This window comes from Macrosteles quadrilineatus, unplaced genomic scaffold (assembly GCF_028750875.1).
Source record: "Macrosteles quadrilineatus isolate MER2022 unplaced genomic scaffold, UCM_ALF_1.0 Scaffold_1__1_contigs__length_201487025, whole genome shotgun sequence".
Classification (NCBI taxonomy): domain Eukaryota; kingdom Metazoa; phylum Arthropoda; class Insecta; order Hemiptera; family Cicadellidae; genus Macrosteles; species Macrosteles quadrilineatus.
Window position 1 is genome coordinate 76,894,191 of NW_026542594.1, and position 23,791 is coordinate 76,917,981.

At 34.8% G+C, this 23,791-nt stretch overlaps 1 protein-coding gene across 2 annotated transcripts in view; it reads right to left on the bottom strand.

Annotated features, from left to right (window-relative positions):
* The window catches only part of LOC128983629 (BLOC-3 complex member HPS1), a 74,092-nt gene extending 51,552 nt beyond the window's left edge, over positions 1–22,540 (bottom strand). For both annotated transcript variants that reach the window (XR_008489882.1, XM_054402992.1), the window contains exons 1-3: positions 22,339–22,540; positions 11,737–11,880; positions 986–1,098 (exon numbers count right to left, since the gene is read on the bottom strand). Coding sequence is in view for 1 of the 2 variants with exons in the window: in XM_054402992.1 (XP_054258967.1) it covers positions 986–1,098; positions 11,737–11,880; positions 22,339–22,461 (380 nt within the window). In the remaining variant the exon portion in view is untranslated. The remainder of the gene's footprint in view (positions 1–985; positions 1,099–11,736; positions 11,881–22,338) is intronic.
* Positions 22,541–23,791: the final 1,251 nt, after the last annotated feature.

Here is a 23,791-nt window from a genome sequence, read left to right on the forward strand (position 1 = left end):
CGACCGTGGGCTATCATAATTCATTTCTTTGATACATGATATATGTATACCAGCAACTAAATACAGTACAGTGATCATTCTCAATTGTTGGCTTGCAAAAAAGGTTTGATTCTAGGAATGCTATTACACTCAACTCCCGATTAACCGTAATTAGATTAACACATTGGGGTACTGGGACACTTTCCAGGTAGAATAAGAAAAATTAAATGCAGACAGGGCCTTAATTAACAACACAAGTCAATGTTTTTTAAACTGCAGGGTCTTTTTCTAGGAAGGAAGGGTAGTAGGATGTAAACAAACCATAAATCACTGTCTCCAGCCACCCCAGGCCCTTTCAAGGTCATAGACCCTCCCCTCTTATACCTCATGTTTGGAATACAATGCTCCAATTGCAGATAAAATTTTGTTACGAAACATGAAATGTATGCCACTTAGGAATACATTGACGATGTCTATTGTAATACTTGTATTACTTAATGACAAACAAAGATCTTGTATATTGATGGTACAGTTCAAACGAGATATTTCTCTGTTCAAGAACAGAAAAATGTTAGATTATTTTCAAATAAATGAATTCTTGATAGTTTGTGTCTTGTAAATATTTTATTTGACCTTAAATACCGTACATCTTCTTTGTATTTATGTGTGTCATTGTGTTCATATTTGGGTTATTCATTGTAATTCCTCTCAAATACAAGATTCAGTTATGTTTTAATGCAATATAAATATGTTAATTACCATCATTATCATTTAATACAGTCTTGTATTTTAATACCCATTCCTATTCAAGTATTTTGCGGATTATATGTGACTTTACGTATCTGGGAAGCCTCAACCCTACTTTATCCCAGTTAATAGGTAGTTGAGTTTATATGCGAAGAAACATTTAGGGAGATAAATATTCAACTGTGAGGAACAGAGAACATGTATTGCAGTAGGTGGACTCGGGCTAGCAACTTGTCAAGCAGTGAATCACTATACTCACTCTGTTACATCTGGGCCACATAGATGCTGTGCCAGACAAATGCATACACTTAACATCCGCTTCATCCATGCTATCTCTTGTAGCCCAATGTGTACAAACAGGAATCCCATATACTGTAACAAAACAACAATAAATCAATCAAATCACAATACTTTTATTCCAAAAATTAAACAGTACAATAGAACAATACATTACATGGAATTATTCCCCCGGATAGACTGTCGATCTGTGTTCGGAGGAAGAGTTCTTGTAAATTATTGTTAGGCTAGAAACAAAGTATTGAAAATTTGTTCGATGCAATTACCTGCAACTACTAAAAATTATAATACCCCCGCCGCAGCAAACCTGCAGACTAAGCAAATTTCAACTTGTCAGATTACATTATTACTAAAATATTTCCATAAATATGACATATTTATTCCCAATTTAAATAACATTAGATTTAACGAGTGCTTAGGTTTGCTGCTACGGGGAAGGTAAAAAGTGTTTTTTGACAATACGTCAATAGTATAGGAAAATAAATTTGTTAAATTTTATCAACATACATCCATAAACAATTAAACTACAACAGTTTAAATTTTATCCATAAGAATAATATTAGAATTTTAAATAACACTATTTTTGAATTTTCTCCGTGACCGTTAGGCATACAACAGCGCTTCAATATACTAAATTATTTTTTTTTTTTAAGCTTTACAAAACGGTTTAAAAAGAAATTGCATATAAGTATAAAATGCTTAGTACAGTTATACTCAACCTTTGCGTTTGCAATGGGGAGGACACAGTATGATACAATTTGTTTCTTTAAATTTACGGTATACTATAGTTTACACATCTACCATAGCCATAATGTTCTACCACTTCACCCAAACAATAGAAAAAATAAATTATTAAAGATTCACAAAATATCACAAATTATTCACGAAATTAAAAACATAAACTAAACTGTTAACAGGTTCTAATTGCGTATCACAGTTTTTTGTTGCTGCTTAATTCAAATTAAGTAGGAAACCCACTGGTCCGACACTCTCCGACACGTCACCTTCCGTCAAGGCTCCGACACCTTCCGACAAAATTACTTTGCATCATTTTAAATGGACTGTAACCCACTAGTCAGACACGACACCTTCCGATCCGGCACGTCACGACAACATTGCTCTCTGGGGCATTCTTGTCGGATGTCGGATCCGTCATTTCTCCACTCTGCGTGCACCAGGCCTAGATTTACTGTATAGCTTTGAGTGCGATCACAATATGTGGAACGGATATAGAACATGTGATCACAAGAGTGTGATGTTTTTGTACAACTATTGGTTACAGAGAAAATTCAAAGAATTTTTATTTTAAAATTACCATGTTATTCTTATGGAGAATATTATAAAATATTGTAAGTTTGCTTTCTGATGGATATACAGTAGAACGTCGATTATCCGAATTAATTGGGGATTGGGGGTGTTCGGATAACTGATTTTTCGGATAATCGGTCATTGACGGGAAATAACGGGAAGGGATAGCGGCCGGCGGCGATTTGCCGATTTTGCGTCAGTGACGTCTGTGGATACTGTACAATAATATAAATTTAATTAATTAACATCCAGATTTATTTTTACAATACAGATACAGCAACAAACATGTACAACAGTACTTAGAACTGGACTACAGAATCAGAATGTGTACAGAAAGAAATTTAAAAAAAGTCCAAAATAGATTTTTGCTTTAGTCCAGACACTCGTTTTTTTGCTGCTAAATCTCGCAGTCGTTTTAAAGACAGCAATTGAACAGAACCACATTCTTCTTGCTGCTCTAACCACAGCATTGCAGTCTCTAGGCAGTGAAAGGCTTCATCGTGGGATGGGCCGTTTTCATTAGGGAGGTCGATGTCATAATCCTCTTCTTCATCGTCATCGCCGTTCTCTTGGACGTGAGCTATGATTTCATCGTCCGTCATCACTTCATATCCAGGGTCATCTACATCACATTCAAGCCACTCTTGAATATTGTCTTGATCGCAATCTTCAAATTCTGGAGATTGGTTTATAAGGCCAACCAGTTCTGACACAAATTGGGTCGGGGGCTCTTCAGGTGTAGGAGCAGCCTCAGTTGGGCAAAGCTTATTCCAAGCTTTCTTCAGTGTGGTCTCCTTGACGCAGTCCCAAGCTTCTGCAGCCATATAAACAGCATCCTTCATGTTTATTGCTTTATAGAGCTGAAGAATGGGTTTGTCTTCTTCTTGCCCAAGCAGAACCATCCGTAACAATGCTTTTCTGTAATAACGTTTAAAGCTCTCAATTACCCCTTGGTCCATCGGTTGGAGAACTGAGGTTACATTTGGAGGCAAAAAAACCACCTTGAACTTGCCATCTTCTCTGTCGAGGTCCATCGAGGAAGGATGACTTGGAGCATTATCAATAATTAGCAAAACATTTCCAGAGCTCCCAGTTGCGATGTGTTGCTTTTTAACTTCCGGTATATATACGGTATCATACCATTCGACAAAAATGCTTGTGTCCATCCACGAGTTCTTTTGGCTTTTGTAGGTGAGTGGTAATTTTACAATTCCCTTAAAGCACCTCGGGTTCCTAGATTTCCCAATGATAAGCAAAGGTAGCCTATGAGTTCCAGTTTTATTAGCGCACACCATTGCAGTGATGCGGGACTTGCTTGCCTTAAAACCAGGAGCTGACATCTCTTTCTTAGAAACTAAGGACTTTGTTGGCATTTTCTTCCAATATAGGCCTGTTTCGTCTGCATTATAGACATTGTTATCATCGTAGCCTTCCTCACTGAGCAAACTTGCAAACGAATCTTTGAATTTTTCTCCTGCTTCAGTGTCAGCAGACAGCTTTTCCCCTTGAATATCCAACTCCCTAATACCATGCCTGGATTTAAAACGTTTCAACCAGCCGGTTGATGCCTTAAAGTCAGCGTTACCGCCAAGTTTCGCATTCATTTCTAGGGCTTTTTCACAAAGCAAAGGGCCACTTATTGGTTGTCCTTGTCCACGTACCTGCATAAACCAAGTGTACACTGCGGTGTCCAAGTCTTGGTTTTCCGCCATTTTCATGGTTTTTCTATGTAGGCTCCCATCTTCACTGTCGAGTACACACGCAAATTTTGTGATGGATTCACTTTTCTTTTTAATGTCAGATATCGTCGCATTTCCAACTCCATATTCCCGAGCTAAACTCGATCCACTAGCACCTTTTTTTAACTGCTCCAATATCTTAAGTTTATCAGAAACACTAAGCACTACACGTTTACGTTTGGACGACATAGTCAGTGTAGAATGAAACAGTACAATAGAAACCCGTACGAACTGTCGCTGTCGAATGCTCACAGGCGACTGAGACTTGAGACGGATACTGAGTCAGTGGCAGTAGGAGTGGCGCGCGCGGCCATAGTGCACGACAATTTCGTCACGTAGGCCCGCCCCGCCTCCCACCCTGCCTCCCGCCTAGCAGCTGTGCGGTGGCGTAGCGCTACGGCCAGTCGTGATTGGCGCGCGATTTTATTGATTTTTGCTTCTGTCTTCCTTTCGGTTAACCGACGTTTCGGATGACCGAGCTTCGGATAATCGACGTTCTACTGTATTTTGATCACACTTGGTAAATTTCTTTATTTTATACTACGTTATTAATACTTTACTAAATCCACACTTTTTACCCTCACTGTAGCAGCAATCCTAAGTACTCATAAAACCTAATGTTAATTAAATACACTTGTTTGAAAATCAATTCAGGTAAATAGAAATTTGCTTAGTCAGCAGGTTTGCTGCGACGGGGGTATTCTTCTTTACGTTTATTTTGCTAATTTCCCTGTAGTACAGTAAATGTTACCGGAATTATTAAGGTCCTAGGAAGGTCCTTGACCATTGTAATCTCTCATACTAACAGAGTTCGTCATAAATGTTATTAGTCCAGGAGCTGAGGGGGTTTGAGCATGCATGCCAGTAGTACGCAATGTTATTGCTGATTATTGTAATATGGACTGTGGTGATCAAAATTACGTATGTCGCCTATTTCAAAAGTGGTCGATAAGGTGAGGGGGAGGGGGCAAACATGGCGGTTTGCGCTGTGCGTTAAAACGCTGATATTTCGAAAACGGTAAAAGATAGAACATCGGTTAAAACGTCGTTGTAATTCTAAAAATGTGGACTACAATAATGGTTATTGAGTCTGAGGTCATATCTCTATAAATAAACAAGTTATTGTATAAAATATGTAAAAATGGACTTTTCGTGTAGTTTTTTTTACCGAAAGTAGAATTAATTTGTGAGTGTCGCAAAGAAGTAATATCAAATATCTTTGCTGATAGTTGTAATATGGACAGTGGTGATAAAAAATACGCATGTCGCCCACTTTTCAGGTGGTCGAGAACTTGGGGGGAGGGGGGCAAAGATGGCGGAACGCGCTATGCATTGCAACGACTGTAGCTCGATAACGGCACGATATAGGACATCGGTTAAAACATAGTTTTAATCCAAAAGATATGGCCAATAGAAAAGGTTATTGGGTAAAAGGTTGTATCTTAACTAATACAAAAGTTATAACAATAATAAGTTTAACAAAATCTACATTATACAGCTATTTTCTTCAAAAATCATATGGGTTGTTGATAAAAAATTGTGTAAATTACTTAATTACTCGGCTAAATATTAACTAGATGCATTTCCTTATAAGAAATAATATATTATTACGAATACATATGGTTTAAAATGTAAAACACCGCCTCCAAACGCCTTGGGGTTCGTCCGATAGGTTGCGTCATAATTGCTGCGCAGTGCTGCTGATATCAGCAAAACTGTTAATCCCCCCAAAGTTCATTGCCTTCCAACTCAGTGATATCGGGGTTGTGAAAGTATTTTTGTATAGTTTAAGACTACCTACTGACATTTATTGTGTTTTATTTATACAAATAACTTTCTTTTATAACTTTTAATAGTTACTCAAATATTTTAAATTTCAATACATTTTATTATAAGTTGCTTATATTTTTTTTTTTATTGTGTGTGGCTGGTTTTTATTTACGTTTGTTTTAGTGACTAGTGGATTAGGCAATTTTAAAGTAAAATTTCACAAACTTACAAAAGTTAGGTACCTATTTCAATTCAACAAATAATATGAACAACCAGTGTAATTAATTGTTATGGATAGAATGAAGGGATTTACAGTATTTTTTATTATAAGCTTTTTACTTTTGTAGGCCTAGTTATATTTTTTTATTTCATATAACTGTATTTAATAAGAATCTGTTACATAATCATATTGTAATGACCTATAACATTATAATTGGAATTGGTTTTGTAGTGGTAATCTGTATTATGCATTTGATTGCGGCGAAACCCCTAGTATTATACGTAGTTTGCACCGGTATTATACCGGTTTCCTGCTTTAGCTGTTTTCAAAAATGAGCAAAAATAAAAGTGCTGCACCCTGTTGGCAAATCTTATAACTTTTAATGCTTTTAGAACCAACCTTTTTAGTTGCAACAGCTGACTAAATTCCTTAATTCCATTAAAATATGAGTACTCAGAAGGTTAAATGGGAAACTTCAGAGCCACTGGGGCGGAGCCCGAAAGGATATTTGAGATAAGAATATGTCTATATGTTAATCGGAAATGTGAGCTATCATCATGCCAAATTTCAGCCCAATCCGTCCAGTAATTAATGCGTGATCAACGCTTTTCACATCGTAAAAATTGCAGAATTGCTGTTTTATTGTAAACTAGCTGATCTGAATTATACACGGTTTTAACTGACTACTGAAGTCCCGTACGTAGGACGGGCTAACACCTCGTATATATAAATGTGAAAGTTTGTGTGTTTGTTTGTTTGTTTTAAGTTCAATCACGCATAAACCACTGGACGGATTGGGCTGAAATTTGGCATGATGATAGCTCACATTCCCGATTAACATATAGGCATATTCTTATCTCAAAAATCCTTTCGGGCTCCGCCCCAGTGGCTCTGTAGTTCCCCATGTTAACCTTATGATAATTCACATTTAAAGGGAACTAGGTGAACCGGTGCGAATTCGCACGAATAATAAATTTGGATATTATAGCAACGTCGTTAGAAGTTGCGTCATTGTATCGACGTTGGTCTTGAGCTCAATTGTTGGCTATATTCATTCTAAGTTCTTTTTGCTGTTCAGTAGGAGTATTTTGAAGAACGGAGCTCATCATGCTGAAAACTTGCGAGTATGGATTAATATCAACGAAATGTTGAGTCAAAATGTGCATGAGTTTAGTGCTGCAAGAGCCATTAGCTTTGTTTAGCATTCTTTCTTGAACAGCGGTTTCGACGTCGTAGATATAAATTTGGGCACATGTGGGATGCTCCCCTTCTGACGGTTGTAAGGTGCCAATTGAGTGATAAATTGTGTTGTGGACCTTAAACATGAAAGGCCCTCCACCGTTATGTTCTTCAATTTTAGCTCGAGTGCTGACCATTGCGAGCGCAGAGTTGTACGATCTAATGTTCTCTTTGTAATTTCTGCTCAAATGATTTGCTCCATTTAGTAGGCTCTGGATGTAATAGCTCTCTCGGTATGGTGGTAGATTCACTTTTCCTGAAAATCCTTTGCCTCGTCCTCTTTGTTCTTCTTTAAAATTTAGCGTACCACATTTGAATGTCATCTCGCCAAGTGAATGCTGCTGAGTTCTTGTATTTTTCAGTGTAATTTTGTAAGTACACGTTGCCACTAACTGTTCCAGCTCCTCGTCTGGATTCCTTACGTTTTGCATTGCTTGCCGTATGTTGACTCGCAATAGCTCGGACCAGCAATAGCTTTGTCGTCAGGTCCTTTTGCATGTTTAAACAAAAATAAAATGTAAAACTTTTCTCCTGTCGTGTCCTATAGATAACATTTCCTTGCCGGGTTTCTAATTATTTTTCAAAACATGAAAACTGTTTACATTTCAAAACCAAACAAAACAGCTGGAATTTGTTTTTTTAACTAATGTATTTACATCTGTTTCAGAATATAATAACATTCAAATCAATCACAATGTTATCCTTATGGAAGGAACTTTGAGGGCAGCCCACGCCCTTAAAAAGATATATTTTGAAAATCTAAAGCAAGTTTGCACATCTACACACCTAAACGAACATTTTGGTATATAATATGTGGGGTTAAATCTTAAAACAAAAAAGCCTTATTGTTCACAAAGTTTCATGTAGTGTATTAAATACATAGATTAAAGAATTTAGTCAGCTGTTTCAACTAAAAAAGTTGGTTCTATGATATACAAAAGCATTAAAAAGTTATAAGATTTACCAACAGAGTGCAGCACTATTTTTTTGCATTTTTGTAAACAGCTAATTCGAACTAAGCAGCAACAAAAAACTGTGATACGCAATAATTAGAACTGTCAAAGTAGGATTGTTCACAGTTATGTTTATGTTTTAAATGTCATGAATAATTTGCAATTTTTTGTTAATTTGTAATAATTTATTTTTCTTTATTGTTTAGGTGAAGTGGTAGAACATTATGGCTATGGTAGATGTGTAATACGATAGTATACCGTCAATTTAAAGAAGCAAATTTCATCAAAATTTTTCCTCCCCCGTTGCAAAAGCAAAGCTTAAGTTTAGTATAACTGCAATAAGCATTTAAAACTTATATGCCAACCCCGTACGAAGGACGGGTACTCTGCTAGTATATATATATACAAACAAAAAATATAAACGACAGTTAAGTATTTAATGTATTTGAAGTTTGAAAATGGACTTATGTCTGAATCATGTCACTTCTATTAAAAATTATAATATTCAGGGTGCTCAGTTGTACTTATTTACTACAATAATTCAATATCAGCAGCCCTATTACGTGAACACCTAAATTAAAATATCCAGGTCTTACCATAAGTACTACGGTAATAGCTTTATGCCCTATATGGGAAATTCGCTAAAAGAGACAAAAACGTATATAAAAACAAATAATAGAAAGGAAACCCTTAATTTAATTTAAACAGAGACGAAAGTCACAAAAAGTTGAACAAAATGGAACATACTACTGTCGGGGAAAAAAGTTTAGACACTCGAGTTTGGAGCTCTACAGAAACGTAACCAACGAACTTAGAAAAACACGTAGTATATATAAATTTTCGATGTTTTATTCTACGTATTCCTGTGAAAACAAAAAATTTTTAGCTCGTTTAGGAAATTTTTTATGACAGTCGGAAGGTAAAAACTCCCTGTTTTTAGAGTACCAAAAACCATCTTATGACTTTGAAAATTCGCACAATGTAAACTAAACGGCAGAACTTTATCAAACTTTAATACAATATGGACACATATATAATGAATTAATTTGTGTAGTTTCAGAATTTTTACTCTACCCAAAATGTTTTTGTTGTAACATTTGTAAATCAACTTTTTCTCAAAAACGGCAAACGCTAGAAAAAAAGTTTAAAGCTTGTTTTGAAGGTGATTGTTTTTGTATTTGAAATATTGATACTGCTCAACCAAATTGTTACGCATGTTGCATTTATGAAACTATATTACATGTAAAAAAATTGAACCTCCAAACTAATAGTACAAATATTTGACACGATAAATTAGGCATACTAGGCACGTTGAACGACATAAATTAAAGTTTTTTGAGAAGAAATGTAGTTTTATTGGCATAAAATTCTTATTTAATTTACCTAAAATTATAATAGAGGAAAAAACTTTGATGTTTTTAAAAAAAGATTGAAAAATTATCTCCTTTAATTGTTTTTGTATTCTTTGGATGAATTTTGGAATTCAAGAGAAATCATAAATGATAGTTTAGAAAGATGATTTCATTTAATTTTGTTTTGATTATTCTTCTTAAGCTTAACATTTGTTTTGTAAAGATAATGATTGTTTTAGCGATAATTAAGGCATAATTCATCTTTATATTTATTTGACGCTATTCATTGTATAAAAATTTTTACTGTGAATAAATAAAGAGAATTTGAATTGAATTGAATGCTTGTCAAAGAGATTTATTATAGAAGAATTTAGCTCATGAACCATTTCATCGACGGAATTTAAATTTTGAATGAAGACACATTTACACATACATACATACTGAAATTAAAGTACAGTTAATTCCTATGCAAAATAAAACAAATCACCTGCCCGGCTCCACTAACAAATGCATAATAATTCCAACAATTTAAGGTTTTTTGAAAATAAATAATCTATAGAAACAAAACTCAATGACAATCAATTTAACAAAACATTTAACCATACATAACATTTATTTGTAGGCAAAGTATTCTCTGACTTGAACAAACTAAAAGTATTTTAGAATTTCTTATTTCATGCATTTACTCTTCTCTATTTAGCAATAATTAAATAATCAAAAATAAACTCTTGATGTATAAATAAGTTGTCATAATTGTTTGCAGTTATATATTCTACACTAAGATAATGAGTGAGGGGTAGAGCGAAAGATCTCCAAGACCAAGGATCAACCTTCATTCGATCGACCGGCGTGTAGCTGGTCACTTCTCTCTCTTCTCTACTCCCTTCTGAACTAATAAACCCGCTCTGGTCTAGCCAACTTATTGGTATAGTTAAACTTAGTCGTTCCTATTTTGGACATCAACTGTAAGTACTCGGCTATTAAATAAATATATATATATATATGTATATATACAATTTAACAAGTTTGGTGCTAGGTCATCCTTCTCCAATACCAACAACCTTGCTTGAATGTGAGCTCAGCCATTGCCGGGGAACGTTTTAATCGTTGCCAGCCTGTAGCTTAGAATATAAGCTTTAGTCTGGTGTACGTTGGTACTAAAATTTCCCGTAAAATCCTGTCTGGCAATACTTTTGTCCCGGTCCTGGCAATTTTCTCTTTTCGAGCCACTTTACAAAGACACTGGCTACGGATCCAGGCAGTGCTGCTACCTTTGGGTGTTTCAGTGAACTACGTCCACTCTCGGGCTAACGCAGCACAACCACCGCTGCTCTATTTTATATTCGTCAGACTGAAATATTTGAATGCCAATTGCGTTCACCGATTCAGGCCATTGGCGAGCGCCTGTTTGAAGGTATGCCACACTGAACATGTTAACTTACTATAATTATTGTACTACTCTAGTAGAGGCGAGGAAAGTCGAGATAAGACGAGGACTACGTGTGACAAGGCCTTATTAAATGATAGACTACAGTAAGTTATGAAAAGCAAAGGACAGAGTTGAACTAAAATGATTGAACCTAATGTTACAATTGACTGGTATTATTTATAATATATATAGACCTTAATTATTATATGCAGATTTACAATGGTATAATGGCTAAGGTACATAAATGCCCAATTTCCTAGCTACCGAATACGGCTATGATTTTATGCTGCAATTTTCGGCATTGACTCGAATACACAGGATTGGGTGCAGTCGTTTTCCTAGCTGCCAAATTACGCATCAATTCTATGTCCAAGCGGGCTGTGGGACATTTAGCTTTTAGATAAGAAAGTAAGTTTCAAGTCTTCCATGAATGAACATAACAGGATGGCACAAATCTTTCTTCTCTTAAATTTGCTTTGTACAGGTATATTGTCTACCACCAAACCCCTGACGCACCCCCCACTCCGTACTAAATTTTGCAGTTCTAGGAAAATGCTCATCCCGAAAAACACATATGATAAGAGTATCCAGACATATAAAACCCCGCAACCAAATTCGGCAGCGTTTTTCTGCAGCTAGGAAATTCGGCCTTTATATATATGATATAATATAAATAAGCATAATGATACATGACAGGACTTACTTCATCAAAAACCATATTTGTTCCATCGAAGCACTGAATTGAAGTGTAGGAGTTTCCAAACTGAGAAGTCATAATCTGCTGGGAAGTAACAATTGGTGAAAAAAGCTGAATGAGTACGTTGTTACTAACACCATTCTGTTCATTCTGAAATACATAGACATTTCTATCAAGACAGTGTTTTTGTAGGAAAAGGTTACAAACCCTTAAATCTTGTTGCAGTAAAATATGTCATATCCCGCCAAAACAGGATCCGAGCCCCTGGCAAGATAATGATTTGATTGGATAAACCACCTATTATAAAAACTAGTTGTAACCCACGGGCTTCACCTCGTTTGACTTCATAACTATTGATTGAGTGGTTAAGTTAAGCTGAGATAAACAAAACAGAATACAGTAATTCAAACAAACTAGTGGCTTGTAGGGACATAATTCCCTAAAAAAAGCTCAAATGTAAAACAAATTATTCTAATATTTAAACAAACTTAGAATCAAATTATCTATGTGTCAGGATATATATCCCTGTACACCATATCTTTTGTGTAAAAAACAGTTTGTTGTTTGTCTTTGTTTGCTTTTGTTGCTTGATGTTATTTACAACTAGCTGTGTGCCCGTTCTACGCACGGGGATCTTATCGTAGTCAGTTAAAACCCTTATACAGTATTAAGCACAGCAGTTGGTTTGCATACTTTCAGATAGATATAAGATGACCCGAAATTCTTTCGAAATGCTAAATGAATCAGCTTGCTATATGAAATGAAGTACTATAGACGATTTAGAATGGTAATTTATAATAAAAATTACCAAAATAGGCCACGAACCATTGATACATAAACAACGTTTAAAGTGTTTGAACAATTCATGATGGTTTGCTGAATAAATGCTTCACTAAAATGCGTTATCGTTTTCTTAGCATAAACTAACATTTTGGAATTCAGACAGAAAAAGCAAAACTTATACAGTTAAGACATCAATTAAATTGAATACGCCTGTAATAAATAAGGTGCAACACCAACAATAGCTAATTTGTAAATTACAGTGATGTGTTGGTACGTAAAAATGATTCTTGCTGCTACCAACGGTTCAAAGGAAAAGAACCAGTACCAAAAACTAACGTTTACAGTTAAGAACTATAGTACATCCGACCAATTATATGCGTTAATCAAGGTTATTGATCTCTTGGTTTTGGATTTTCTCGTAAAAGTTATCGGCAATCAAAGTTATTTCCCATTAATTGCTTTATTTGTAAACAACTCTTAATGTAAACTTATCGGTGTCAGTTTGAAAAAAAAAAACATTAGAAGGAAATGTGACTAAAATCACACAACGTTGGGTTTTTGGACGTTTGTAATTTTTTTTATTAAGTAGGTAGGCCGTGTATTATAGGGAAAAGTACCAGTATCAAGGATCGTCGTCAACAAGGTTGTTATAAATAATTGGGTAGGCGTACGTACCCAAGAGATGGGCTATGGGCCTATTGGCTGTATGGTCCAGCGATTGCATCACACGGTGAGTAGGTGAGTAGATTGCATTGACTACATATAGTCAATGGAGGAACAGAAAGTGACACATTGGAAAATCAAGTTTAGCATCATCCGTAAACCTCTGTTACAATCACCCACTGCAGTTGTAATTTTTTACTTTACACTTTACAAAACAGCCATTGAAGCGCCGTCAATGAGTGGAACCTTGTTTCTAAGCTATTGGCGACAATCACTAATAAATTTAAGTTTCCCAGCCGTATACAACACTGATTCAATGTCTTCTTTCTGGTTATCAAAACTCCAGAACAATTTTATACACAAAGAATCTCTGGTTCCTGACCTGGATGATGCCTAGTTATTTAATTTAATTTACGGTTACACTATTTTATTCCACTTGCAATTAATTAAATCCTTTATGTAAGAAAAACGTTTTTAATCTCACTTGGATGGGATTTGCCTTCAAAACGTGATCGGAAATGGTTGTGGTATTTTTAAACAACATTTGTAAACATATCAGTGACAGCTAGAAAAAATAATCTTGATCCGAACAGCTGTTCGTTATTTCATAGATGATTATGAGATAAAAATTGGACGAAAACTTGACAAAAATCGCACAAAACTGCATTTTTGAACGCCCGTAATTTTATTCACAAAGTAGTGAGGCCATATTTTAATGGCTAAAGACACTCTCGCCAATCCAGTGAATACATTAAAATGACTCGGATCTTGATAGGTACTCTCGTCTTCCTGGAGAAGATTGCGTAAAATGCCATCTTGAGTGTTACAGACAGACAGAAAGACAGACAGAAATTTGGATGAGAATTGTTTCGGCTTCTTTAATGTAAAACGTAAAAATAACCTAAAAATTTATGATTCTGAGCAATGTACAGACAAAACTCTAATTTTATTTATATAGATAAATAATTTTAATGACTACAGAGGTTTAACTCTGCTAGAGGCAGAAAACATGTTTGTGAATAAATATTGGTTTGCTAAGGTAGCTTTGGTCTTTTGGTTAGTGATAAAACTGCTTCCCTGATTGAAATATTGGAAATAGTCTTTGCTAAATTCAAATATGAAAAGACAAATAAAGGTGTGTTGAGATAAGCTTACAACCGCTAAATTAGCACCCTGACCTAGGTATTATTTCTAAGTTTATATTCCTTTTGTAAAGGGTTAACAAAATTATTGTAAAACAAAGGCATCCTATTGACCAAACATATCCCTAGATTAGTTTCTGATCAACACAAATACTTGTACGAACTTATTTCATCTTTATTCCCAGGTTGTTTTCTAAGAGTGGCCGTTGATTTTATTCCACTCCAATTAAAATATTGATTAAACATTACAATTAATCTCAAATATAAATGTTAGTAGATTTACACAAAATTTTAGAATAAATCTTTAACATATGTTTTGAAATAAAAAAATGCCCAGTAAAACAATTGATTTCAACTTTGTAGGACATAACTAAAAGTCATAATTATTATAAGTAACGTTATCCCTGGTTTTATATAGTATACAGTACATTGCGGAATTGGACTGGCAAATGAGTAATCCAAATGTAAGATTGCTTACTGGCTAATGATAAATCACGATCAGCTGTATTTAACTAAACTATTGAAGTAAACAAAAATCAGCAGTAAATGGCTTCCAATGCTAATCTTATGGAGAACGTTTTACGTTATATCTAATTTTGTGTTAAAATTTGGGGAATTTCACTATTTTTCCCGCCGTCACGGGATCGAGACCTTTAATTTGAGCCCTCTCCCGTCGTTCTGCAACTTCCCAGTCGCCCAAAATTTTGATACAAAGAATTGGCTTACGTAATTAATATATAGATAATCACACCTGATTTTAATAAGGTAATAAATTGAAAGAATAACATACAAATAAGTACAGCTGAGGTATTTTTATCATTAGGTATATGGATAAAAAATACTATATAATTATACTATATGAAGACCCAGATATAGTAGCTATTGTTAAGAGCCGAAGATTGAGGTGGGCAGGACACATAGCGAGAAGAGAAGAAAACAGTCTCCTGAAGATAGCTACAAATGGACGACCACGAGGGACCCGACCACTAGGAAGACCCAATTTTAGGCCAGACCTAGTGTTTTATCATTACTATTTTGTTGTTAGGAATAAATTGGGCCTGGTAATTATATTGATCACGGATGTCATGCTAAAATAATATTTTTTCACTAAGTTATTATTATGCAAAAAAATGCTGAACTAAAAAATGATTGTCATTTTTCCTGGAAAAGTCACATAAGTAAACACAGAAAGTCGGAAAATAACTGGATAACACTAATAACTGGATGCGAAGCAATTGTTGAAAATGTGAGGAACTGGGACTACTTCTCAATCTTATTCTATACGACAGTGCCGGGAATAATTACCTCAATTCCAGGGAATACTTCTGTTAACTGTCTGAGCCCGTTTACCTTTGGTAGGTTGTAGTTTTTCACAACTATTCAAATTTGTTTTCGAGGTTAATCAGAATAGTGTGAATTATATGTCTAGTTTGGTGATGAACGTAATCCCGTGAAAAGACTCAAATTGGCACAATCCCTCTCTAGCGGGCACTTTGACGTTTTAGAGCCACAGAAAACCCGTTTCTCATAATCGTCAGCCGATTCCGGAATTTTAACAAAATACGCGTAAACGGCGTAGCAGGTGCACAGACAAACAAAGGAAAAAGCAAGCAAAGAACGCAAGCAAAAGGTATAAACAAACTCATCCTGAAATACATTTGCCAAAGATTCAATGGATGGTGAAACATCTATCAACAATGACATATAATTCGAGAGTAGACTATGACCTATGACTATACCTTGGTGGCGAAAGATACCATGACGTTCAAATAATATAAGTACTGCGAAGCCTTAAAATGGAAAGAATAATCACCAGACATGTAATGCAATGGTGGTAAAGTGCAGCTACTACCTTTGCAGCACCTACCTAATCCTTTATGCGGTCTGGTCATGGGCAACCACTCTGAGCATAAACACTTTATGGACCCGGTGAGACATTATAATAGCTGCTTTAATATGACATCGATTGTAACGAAACAGGTTGTAGCTAAATTGTTGACTGAAGGCTGTAGGAAATTAAACAATAATTTATTAAAAATGTCAACCAATCTGAAAGTTCCCGTAGCGAAGCACGGGTATTCCGCTAGTCCATATATAACGCCCAAAGTACCCATGAACTTTTGAAAAAACTACAAGTCACCCCCCCATAAACCATATACTTAAAATGTTCGTCATGACAAGAAACCTTGTGCAAAACTATCCATTATTTCATAAATTGCCCTTTAAGGTCGTAATTCCTTTCTAAAGGCAACTATCCATATATCTTACCTTACCTTACCTCCTTGGCCATTCAAACCTAAGTTGGTTTTTGGCCTCGCCATCAAGTTGCCTCCAGTGTTTTCTGTCTGCTGCTTGGTCAAATTGATGTCCCCATGCGCTGAAGGTCTTTCCGCACCTGGTCTCCCCATCGTAGTTTGGGTCTTCCTAGTGGTCGGGTCCCTCGTGGTCGTCCATTTGTAGCTATCTTCAGGAGACTGTTTTCTTCTCTTCTCGCTATGTGTCCTGCCCACCTCAATCTTCGGCTCTTAACAATAGCTACTATATCTGGGTCTTCATATAGTATAATTATATAGTATTTTTTATCCATATACCTAATGATAAAAATACCTCAGCTGTACTTATTTGTATGTTATTCTTTCAATTTATTACCTTATTAAAATCAGGTGTGATTATCTATATATTAATTACGTAAGCCAATTCTTTGTATCAAAATTTTGGGCGACTGGGAAGTTGCAGAACGACGGGAGAGGGCTCAAATTAAAGGTCTCGATCCCGTGACGGCGGGAAAAATAGTGAAATTCCCCAAATTTTAACACAAAATTAGATATAACGTAAAACGTTCTCCATAAGATTAGCATTGGAAGCCATTTACTGCTGATTTTTGTTTACTTCAATAGTTTAGTTAAATACAGCTGATCGTGATTTATCATTAGCCAGTAAGCAATCTTACATTTGGATTACTCATTTGCCAGTCCAATTCCGCAATGTACTGTATACTATATAAAACCAGGGATAACGTTACTTATAATAATTATGACTTTTAGTTATGTCCTACAAAGTTGAAATCAATTGTTTTACTGGGCATTTTTTTTATTTCAAAACATATGTTAAAGATTTATTCTAAAATTTTGTGTAAATCTACTAACATTTATATTTGAGATTAATTGTAATGTTTAATCAATATTTTAATTGGAGTGGAATAAAATCAACGGCCACTCTTAGAAAACAACCTGGGAATAAAGATGAAATAAGTTCGTACAAGTATTTGTGTTGATCAGAAACTAATCTAGGGATATGTTTGGTCAATAGGATGCCTTTGTTTTACAATAATTTTGTTAACCCTTTACAAAAGGAATATAAACTTAGAAATAATACCTAGGTCAGGGTGCTAATTTAGCGGTTGTAAGCTTATCTCAACACACCTTTATTTGTCTTTTCATATTTGAATTTAGCAAAGACTATTTCCAATATTTCAATCAGGGAAGCAGTTTTATCACTAACCAAAAGACCAAAGCTACCTTAGCAAACCAATATTTATTCACAAACATGTTTTCTGCCTCTAGCAGAGTTAAACCTCTGTAGTCATTAAAATTATTTATCTATATAAATAAAATTAGAGTTTTGTCTGTACATTGCTCAGAATCATAAATTTTTAGGTTATTTTTACGTTTTATACATTAAAGAAGCCGAAACAATTCTCATCCAAATTTCTGTCTGTCTTTCTGTCTGTCTGTAACACTCAAGATGGCATTTTACGCAATCTTCTCCAGGAAGACGAGAGTACCTATCAAGATCCGAGTCATTTTAATGTATTCACTGGATTGGCGAGAGTGTCTTTAGCCATTAAAATATGGCCTCACTACTTTGTAAATAAAATTACGGGCGTTCAAAAATGCAGTTTTGTGCGATTTTTGTCAAGTTTTCGTCCAATTTTTATCACATAATCATCTATGAAATAACGAACAGCTGTTCGGATCAAGATTATTTTTTCTAGCTGTCACTGATATGTTTACAAATGTTGTTTAAAAATACCACAACCATTTCCGATCACGTTTTGAAGGCAAATCCCATCCAAGTGAGATTAAAAACGTTTTTCTTACATAAAGGATTTAATTAATTGCAAGTGGAATAAAATAGTGTAACCGTAAATTAAATTAAATAACTAGGCATCATCCAGGTCAGGAACCAGAGATTCTTTGTGTATAAAATTGTTCTGGAGTTTTGATAACCAGAAAGAAGACATTGAATCAGTGTTGTATACGGCTGGGAAACTTAAATTTATTAGTGATTGTCGCCAATAGCTTAGAAACAAGGTTCCACTCATTGACGGCGCTTCAATGGCTGTTTTGTAAAGTGTAAAGTAAAAAATTACAACTGCAGTGGGTGATTGTAACAGAGGTTTACGGATGATGCTAAACTTGATTTTCCAATGTGTCACTTTCTGTTCCTCCATTGACTATATGTAGTCAATGCAATCTACTCACCTACTCACCGTGTGATGCAATCGCTGGACCATACAGCCAATAGGCCCATAGCCCATCTCTTGGGTACGTACGCCTACCCAATTATTTATAACAACCTTGTTGACGACGATCCTTGATACTGGTACTTTTCCCTATAATACACGGCCTACCTACTTAATAAAAAAAATTACAAACGTCCAAAAACCCAACGTTGTGTGATTTTAGTCACATTTCCTTCTAATGTTTTTTTTTTTCAAACTGACACCGATAAGTTTACATTAAGAGTTGTTTACAAATAAAGCAATTAATGGGAAATAACTTTGATTGCCGATAACTTTTACGAGAAAATCCAAAACCAAGAGATCAATAACCTTGATTAACGCATATAATTGGTCGGATGTACTATAGTTCTTAACTGTAAACGTTAGTTTTTGGTACTGGTTCTTTTCCTTTGAACCGTTGGTAGCAGCAAGAATCATTTTTACGTACCAACACATCACTGTAATTTACAAATTAGCTATTGTTGGTGTTGCACCTTATTTATTACAGGCGTATTCAATTTAATTGATGTCTTAACTGTATAAGTTTTGCTTTTTCTGTCTGAATTCCAAAATGTTAGTTTATGCTAAGAAAACGATAACGCATTTTAGTGAAGCATTTATTCAGCAAACCATCATGAATTGTAAAGGCATCCTATTGACCAAACATATCCCTAGATTAGTTTCTGATCAACACAAATACTTGTACGAACTTATTTCATCTTTATTCCCAGGTTGTTTTCTAAGAGTGGCCGTTGATTTTATTCCACTCCAATTAAAATATTGATTAAACATTACAATTAATCTCAAATATAAATGTTAGTAGATTTACACAAAATTTTAGAATAAATCCTTAACATATGTTTTGAAATAAAAAAAATGCCCAGTAAAACAATTGATTTCAACTTTGTAGGACATAACTAAAAGTCATAATTATTATAAGTAACGTTATCCCTGGTTTTATATAGTATACAGTACATTGCGGAATTGGACTGGCAAATGAGTAATCCAAATGTAAGATTGCTTACTGGCTAATGATAAATCACGATCAGCTGTATTTAACTAAACTATTGAAGTAAACAAAAATCAGCAGTAAATGGCTTCCAATGCTAATCTTATGGAGAACGTTTTACGTTATATCTAATTTTGTGTTAAAATTTGGGGAATTTCACTATTTTTCCCGCCGTCACGGGATCGAGACCTTTAATTTGAGCCCTCTCCCGTCGTTCTGCAACTTCCCAGTCGCCCAAAATTTTGATACAAAGAATTGGCTTACGTAATTAATATATAGATAATCACACCTGATTTTAATAAGGTAATAAATTGAAAGAATAACATACAAATAAGTACAGCTGAGGTATTTTTATCATTAGGTATATGGATAAAAAATACTATATAATTATACTATACGAAGACCCAGATATAGTAGCTATTGTTAAGAGCCGAAGATTGAGGTGGGCAGGACACATAGCGAGAAGAGAAGAAAACAGTCTCCTGAAGATAGCTACAAATGGACGACCACGAGGGACCCGACCACTAGGAAGACCCAAACTACGATGGGGAGACCAGGTGCGGAAAGACCTTCAGCGCATGGGGACATCAATTTGACCAAGCAGCAGACAGAAAACACTGGAGGCAACTTGATGGCGAGGCCAAAAACCAACTTAGGTTTGAATGGCCAAGGAGGTAAGGTAAGGTAAGATATATGGATAGTTGCCTTTAGAAAGGAATTACGACCTTAAAGGGCAATTTATGAAATAATGGATAGTTTTGCACAAGGTTTCTTGTCATGACGAACATTTTAAGTATATGGTTTATGGGGGGGTGACTTGTAGTTTTTTCAAAAGTTCATGGGTACTTTGGGCGTTATATATGGACTAGCGGAATACCCGTGCTTCGCTACGGGAACTTTCAGATTGGTTGACATTTTTAATAAATTATTGTTTAATTTCCTACAGCCTTCAGTCAACAATTTAGCTACAACCTGTTTCGTTACAATCGATGTCATATTAAAGCAGCTATTATAATGTCTCACCGGGTCCATAAAGTGTTTATGCTCAGAGTGGTTGCCCATGACCAGACCGCATAAAGGATTAGGTAGGTGCTGCAAAGGTAGTAGCTGCACTTTACCACCATTGCATTACATGTCTGGTGATTATTCTTTCCATTTTAAGGCTTCGCAGTACTTATATTATTTGAACGTCATGGTATCTTTCGCCACCAAGGTATAGTCATAGGTCATAGTCTACTCTCGAATTATATGTCATTGTTGATAGATGTTTCACCATCCATTGAATCTTTGGCAAATGTATTTCAGGATGAGTTTGTTTATACCTTTTGCTTGCGTTCTTTGCTTGCTTTTTCCTTTGTTTGTCTGTGCACCTGCTACGCCGTTTACGCGTATTTTGTTAAAATTCCGGAATCGGCTGACGATTATGAGAAACGGGTTTTCTGTGGCTCTAAAACGTCAAAGTGCCCGCTAGAGAGGGATTGTGCCAATTTGAGTCTTTTCACGGGATTACGTTCATCACCAAACTAGACATATAATTCACACTATTCTGATTAACCTCGAAAACAAATTTGAATAGTTGTGAAAAACTACAACCTACCAAAGGTAAACGGGCTCAGACAGTTAACAGAAGTATTCCCTGGAATTGAGGTAATTATTCCCGGCACTGTCGTATAGAATAAGATTGAGAAGTAGTCCCAGTTCCTCACATTTTCAACAATTGCTTCGCATCCAGTTATTAGTGTTATCCAGTTATTTTCCGACTTTCTGTGTTTACTTATGTGACTTTTCCAGGAAAAATGACAATCATTTTTTAGTTCAGCATTTTTTTGCATAATAATAACTTAGTGAAAAAATATTATTTTAGCATGACATCCGTGATCAATATAATTACCAGGCCCAATTTATTCCTAACAACAAAATAGTAATGATAAAACACTAGGTCTGGCCTAAAATGATGGAAATAAAGGAGAATAGGCCAAGTACATAAATTTTGTACGAGATACTATCACATATTGGCCTAGCTTCATTTACAAAGTAGGCGTAAGTTATCACTTTTAGCATACAAGTAGGGCCTAGATGACATTTTGGGTAGGACCGGTACTACAGTTACGCAGAAAACCTTATGAGTTAATACATAAGTTATTAGCGGAGTAAATAATGGTTCGATATTCATTGTGGTACCGGTATTGCAATTAAAATAGGCAGTACAGTTTTCCCACAATATGATATTGCTAAGTGTAAGTATAATTAATTAATATATCATAGGTTCTCTGTAGAACTGTACATGGCATTTATTCAGAATTCAGAGCTGGTCATTAATACAAATGAAGAAGCTAAGTGAATCTCAGTTAGGCTATTTTAGCCTTGGAATTAGAACCTGTGCAAAATAATTAAAGTCTACAAAGCAGGCATAATAAAATCATTTAGCCTAGTTAGGTTTGGTTACTAAACTTATAATCAAAATAGCCTACTATGTTTGAATGGAGTAAATTAAAAATTCGACTAACCTTAGAATTCTCGTCTAACAAACCTTGATTCTTGGCCAATTTTCGAAAATGTTTAGAGAATTTCTTATCATATTTTGAGAAAAGGATATCATTAAGATTATAAAAGATTAAAATACACCGCATTGTAGATATTTAGAAGTTGAATTACATAACCATACGTAATTATCGTGATTCTTGAGCGCTTTTATTTACCAGTTTGTTCTTTGTTGACAAGCTTCGAGGAAGCTTCTGCTCTAGATAAAGACAATCTTTTTGTTCATCCTTTCTTCTTTTCTCTGAACATAGCAATATAATAAATAGCCTATGGAAATGAAGTGAAAAATATTACTATTCTTGTCTCAGATCATTGAATATGAAAACGTTACGTTTCTACAGTCAATGCTCGTATTTTACCTGCATTCGCAACTCACAAATAAAATAAATCAATAAAGGTTGTACCATATTGTATTATTCATTTTATATAATTTTCCAATCATTTATTATAACATTTATGATTACATGTATGAAGGAAACCTGTAGGGACAAGTAAGGAGTGATGAGTCAAAAATGTAAAGTGGTGGGGGTACACCCTTCCACTGCTGAGACAGAGACCATTCCTATGGTGGCTCCCTGTATTATACGGTCAGCGGTTCTTTTACTCTCTTCGTCAGCGATTCACCCTTCACTTGAAGGTACTGTACTATTTTGTTAAAGTTGCCTAATATATAAAAATTACATAAATGTTCTTATTTGATTTGCAGGATCTGTTTACAACAATAGTAAGTTTTGTTTGGTATTCGATTGTATAATTTTATAAACATAAAGTAAATTTAAATGTAACTCTACAACAAAGACTATGTTTTGTTATTAGGGCTGATGTTTCCGAGTAATGAAGACGAACAATACCTTTTAATATCCTATCCTTAATTTTCAAGTACCTATTCAATGGGGTTAGAATTAATTAAATATTTTCTTAAATTGTAAAAAGGTACATTAAATTGAAAAGTCTTGTTCTGCAGGATGTTTAGCTGTAGTTTTGATACTCCAATAAATTTATTATTCATTTGATATGTTATTCAATCGTATTTCCCAAGATTAAATTTGTACCGGTTAAGTGACACACAAAAAGTACGGTACAAAAAATGCGCAACTCTGCTTTATGGATCAGTCATGGATCTTGTGTAAAATAATTGTCTTTTAAATTGTGTATTTAGCTTGTGTTAATTAATACAAATTTGCAAACATGACGATTAAAGTGGATTTATTGTTAAAAGATGAACTTATCTTTGAGTTAGAAGTACGAAATTTAAAATTAAGTGAAACAAGTAATGTTGTTGACTTAAGAAAAATGTTAAGACAAGCTATATCTCAAAAGGTCCAAGTAAATTATGATTCAATTAAAACAAAAATTGTGCCGGATGAGGAAATAGATTTAATTAGTGAGAAAATTGTTTTAATAGAGAATAAATGTGCA